Genomic DNA, 4,914 nt, shown 5'->3' on the forward strand with positions numbered 1-4,914 from the left:
TAATCTAAAGTATTTGCATCTATTTTGTGCATAGTTCGTCAAGGAGCAAATAGACAATGAACAAAGCCATGCACAGTCACGGAGATAGAAATTGCAATGCTTATCATAGAACTCTTTTTCAGCCAAAAGAAATAATTTACATTTTCTTTAAAAACAAAAATCTGGCCTTCCTGTCCGCCTCTCCTCCCGCGCCCCATGTGCGGGAAACGCCCCCACCTCTTTCCTCCCAGCTTTAAATAACCAGCACCCCCACTCTCCTCCCTTCCCCACCACCGCTTCCCACTCGCACCTCCTCCGCCCCCCTCCCCTCCCCCAAAACGCCAAAACCCAAACCCCACCCGGCGAGGAAGCGGCGCAATGCTGGAGGCGGCGATCCCCGCGCTGTGGAGCACCGTCCACGGCTGGTTCACCCCGTGGGTGCTCTTCCTCGTGCTCAACATCGTCATCGGCACCATCGCCGTCACCTCCAAGGCCTCGCCCCCGGCGGGGGGCGGGGAAGGCGCCGCGGCCGCGGCCGGCGGCGAGAGGAGGAGCCTGTCCCGCGTGCCGTCAATGGCGCTCGACCGGCTCCGCTCGTTCAACATGTCCCGCTTCACCGCCCCCGCCCCGGAGGCCCCGGTGAGCGGGGTGCTGGATCTGGGGTCTGACGAGCAGCTGCCGCCGCTCGAGATGGAGCCGGAGGCTCAGGGCGAGCTGGAGCACGAGCACGTGCACATGGAAAGGAGCATGTCCGAGGCGGCGGCCGAGGCCGAGCTCCCGCGGCTGCCGGCGCGGCTCCGCAAGTCGGCAAGCGACAAGTCGGCGTTCGCACACTTCGTGGCCGAGGAGGACACCGAGGTGGTGGAGGCGCGCAGGCCGGCGACGACGAGGGACGGGGAGCGCCGCCGCCGCCCCCTGGCGGCGGAGCCGGAGGAGCCGGTGTCGGAGGAGGAGATCGAGGAGGCCGGCGGCGAGGTGGACGCGCGCGCGGACGACTTCATCAACAAGTTCCGCCACCAGCTGAAGCTGCAGCGCATCGACTCCTTCATGCGCTACCGGGATACGCTCCGCCGCAGCCAGCCGACGACGGCCGCGGCGGGCGCCGAGCAGTAGAGCGAGTCCGGAGAGACCAGACCCAGGGGGCTAGATGCAAGAATGAGAAGAGATTCGGGGAGGAGGAAGAAGAGGAGACGGTAGTTTCTTCCTTCCTTCATCCCCTTCCGTTTCGTTTTTTTCCTTTTTTCCCCTGCTTGGATGCTAGTAGTAGTAACATATTCTAGTTTTGGATAAAAAACTCCCTGCAATGTGGAACCATATCATCCTGCGGATTGCAACAGCTTGCGAAGGCGTTCGCGAAAGAAATTAGCAGTCAATCATCATCATCCGTATGTAAATCTCTTGCCCATTTCCCCACATTCTGGTTTGGCCAGATGAACTAGTAACCAATTTCAGCAGGGTTCTGACTATGAACGCACGCACGAACGATTGCGGTCATTAGTTGGTAGCAATGGCAATCATCCCTGGCACCGCGAAATCACCACCGAATTCCTCCGTGCCAGTCACCAACGAACTCTTGTGCAGGTGGCTGACACTATTTTTCAATGATTAATTATTATTGCTTACGCCATGCGTTGCTCGTCATCTAATCATGGCGGCGTCACGCAAAAGTTTATCTGAATATGCATTGTACTTGTACACTTACACGATCCCTCTGGAAGGTACGGCCAGGGTTAACACGCTAATCACACACACAGAGAGCATTACTGCTATCTCCGTCGTCAGTCGCCACCTGCGCCACACGTCTGGCTCAGCTAGCGGCAGGGAGTCACTCGGGGGGAGGTGTCCCCTGCAACGACCGGTCTACCTTACCCTACGCCGTCGTGTTCGGTCGCTTTCTCTTTATTTAACTCGGCGGCACAGTCTGGGGGTTTCACATGGCTGGCCTTCAGCCTCAGGTCGGCTTAATCTACTGTCCAGTGGTGACGCCCGCTGCCCGGTTACGTTTAGCTTAATGCGCTTCTGGTCGGCGCCTGATGCGGACTGCGGCGGTATCGTAATACGGTTAGGTCCCGGCGTTAATCTCGATTGTTGATTGGAATACGTGTGGCTGGGATGCTTCGGTTAGTGGCAGCCGGTCGTAGAGTGAACGAACGGGGCCCTGCCCCCACCACCCTCGGTGCGATGTCGACGGCGTCCAGATGCGTGCGTGCTGTCCTGCTGCTGCTGCTGCTGTTGCTCGGAACTATAGCAGCAACTCTGCTGGGGAACAGTACATCCTGCTTGTAGCCGGGCGCCTCGCTTCATATGAATCTCCGAAGTTCAAACCGCACGTTCCATCACGAAATACGTACAAAGATTCGCGCTTCGTTACATTGCACTGCTGTGGTTAGACTCTACGGCTGAGGCTGTTGGGAGCCTAGCTCAGTCCGGTCATCTCTGCTTTTGTTTCCCCACTTTGATTACTAGTCGCTTCCGCAAGTTCTTTTCAGACTTTTCTCGAGGGGCGATTTGATAATTTGCCATCCCTTACTTCCCCTTTCACAATTTGCCACCCATTGTCTTAATGACGGGCGGGCCCGGGCCCCATCTATCATTCTCGAGGGAGGGGGGGGGGGGGGGGGGCAAATTATGAAAGGGGAAGGTAAGGGGTGGCAAATTATCAAATTTGCCTTCCTCGAGTGGTAGCAACACGAATTAAACTAGAGTGGTCTTTAAACTACGTGTCCTGTCACAAGTGTGTGTTGGTACTTCTCTGCGGTTTCCCTACCTAGTGTAGTTTGTGGTGCACATGCGAGCTATGAACATCGGATACCCTGGGCCTGGGCGCAACAAAACCACCGAATGGGATGAAGGGTGGTGTCTTTTGATTAGCAGATACTAGTGCTTTCTGGCAAAAGGTTGTTAGCGGGCGCTGCTGAATGATTGGCTTGCGTTGGACCTCTGCTCCCGTTCTTTCCCTCCTAGGTTTGGAAGATTGTAAGAGGAGAATAATTGGCACCAACCATCAGGGCTTACAAACTAGTCCCTCCGTTTCTTTTTAGTTCGCATATAAGGTTTAGTCCGCATATAAGATTTGGTTAAAATCAAGCTTTGTAGAGTTTGACTAACTTTATATTAAAAAATACGAACATTCATAATATGAAATCAATATTATCATATGCACCATGAAACGTATGTTCATACTATATAGTTTTAGTATTGTAGATGTTCATATTTTTTATATAAATTTGGTCAAACTTTGTACAGTTTGACTTTGATCAAATCTTATATGCGGAGTAAAAAGAAACAGAGGAAGTATTTCTCTTTTTAGAGATTTCACCAAGTGACTATATACGTAGTAAAATGAGTGAATCTACACTCTAAAATATGTCTATAAACATCCGTATGTGATAGTCCATTTAAAATCTCTAAGAGCAACTTCAATGGGGCGACCCATTTCGTCCATCGCCGTGCATTTGGGTCGGCGCAGACAGAAAAATCGACCCAACGCGCCGATCCAAACGGATGCGCGTCCGCTTTCGTCCGTCTGCCGACCCATTCCTGGCCCATTTTTGAGCGGGATTTGCGTTGGCGCGGACACAAGACTGACGCGCGCGCTCGCCCTCTCTCCTCCCCGGGCCCGCTAGTCGGTGGCACATTGGCCTCTCCACATCCAACAGCACACCCTCGCCCGCCTGCCACGCCGCCGACGCCGCCGGCCATTTTTTCCGATAGAAAAGGATACATAGATACTTCTAGCGTACACAGATAAAAGAAAAGACCAACTACTCGTCGCTCTCCGACTCCGACTCGGTAATGTCCTCCTCCGATATCTGAATGTAGGCATCAGCATACTGCTCGTCCTTGAAGTCCCACCCCGACGTTTCTCGTAGCTTCAGTTTCAATTGAGCGACCTGCTTCCGCACACGCTTGTCCTCCAGGTAGGCGGCTCGCTCTGTCCTCCTCGCGTCCCCTTCGTTCTCCTTTGCTTGTAAAACTGGCGCTCATCGACGATGTCCTGCGGGAAGCGTTCGCGCCACACCACCATGGCTTTCACGTCCATCTCGGCGATGGCAAGGCGACGCTGCCACCTCTGATGGACACGATGATCTCCGTCAGTGAAAAGCCGCGGGAGAGGCGTGAGATCCTGCGCCCGCTAGGTGGACACGTCAGGAAAATTCATCTCCTGACGAGGCCTTAGGAGGCGCCATGCCGCCGCGTCGTGCGCGCGGGCCGCCTCCTCTGCGGTGTCGAAGGTGTCGAGGACGAGGCGTTTCTCACCAAACCAGATCTCGAAGGAGAAGGCGCCGGAGCGGCGCTAATGGACTCCGCGAAAATCCGAAGCGCCCAGGCGGCGAATCGACATGGTGGCGCAAAGGCGGCGAGGCTAGTGAGAGGGGACGAGACGAGTGGGCGGCGGACAGAGTGTGGAGGGAGCGCCTTCTTATAACGAGCGCCGGCCGCGGCGCGCGCGCGAACCTTTCCCGCACGCTGGAGCGCCAAAACCAGCGCGCGCTAGGCCGATTTTCCCCCGCGCGCGAACCTTTCCCGCACGCTGGAGCGCCAAAACCAAAGAGACGACATGGCTGCTGGCATGATCTAAAGTGCGCGCGGTCATGAAATGGGTCGGCACGTTGGACGCACTGCCGACCCAAATCTAAAAGAGGACGGACGCCGGCCGGGCGGCCAACCCAAACGGACAAAAATGCGGTCCGTTTGGGTCGGCCTGTTGGAGTTGATCTAAAAATACAAATATTTAGGAAGGGAGGGAGTACTACAGTAGACGATAACCGCATCATTTTCTTTCAAAAGTATACACGTTCGTTGTCATGTTCTAATCCCTTGTTTTCTCTCTTTGTCTGGAAAATTTAACCTGGTATGATGCAATTGGTATACTCTGATGAAAAAATTAATTAAAAAAATATCGAGGCAAGGCGCACCACAATGGTCAGCTTT

General features: G+C 54.6%; 1 protein-coding gene across 1 annotated transcript; it reads left to right on the forward strand.

The window, feature by feature from the left end:
- The first annotated feature begins 271 nt into the window (after positions 1-271).
- LOC123148026 (pathogen-associated molecular patterns-induced protein A70) lies at positions 272-1,367 on the forward strand. Its single transcript, XM_044567380.1, has one exon. The coding sequence runs from the start codon at positions 358-360 to the stop codon at positions 1,090-1,092; it is 735 nt and encodes a 244-aa protein (XP_044423315.1). The 5' UTR covers positions 272-357; the 3' UTR covers positions 1,093-1,367.
- Positions 1,368-4,914: the final 3,547 nt, after the last annotated feature.

Source organism: Triticum aestivum, chromosome 7A (assembly GCF_018294505.1).
Source record: "Triticum aestivum cultivar Chinese Spring chromosome 7A, IWGSC CS RefSeq v2.1, whole genome shotgun sequence".
In the NCBI taxonomy this organism is placed as follows: Eukaryota; Viridiplantae; Streptophyta; class Magnoliopsida; order Poales; family Poaceae; genus Triticum; species Triticum aestivum.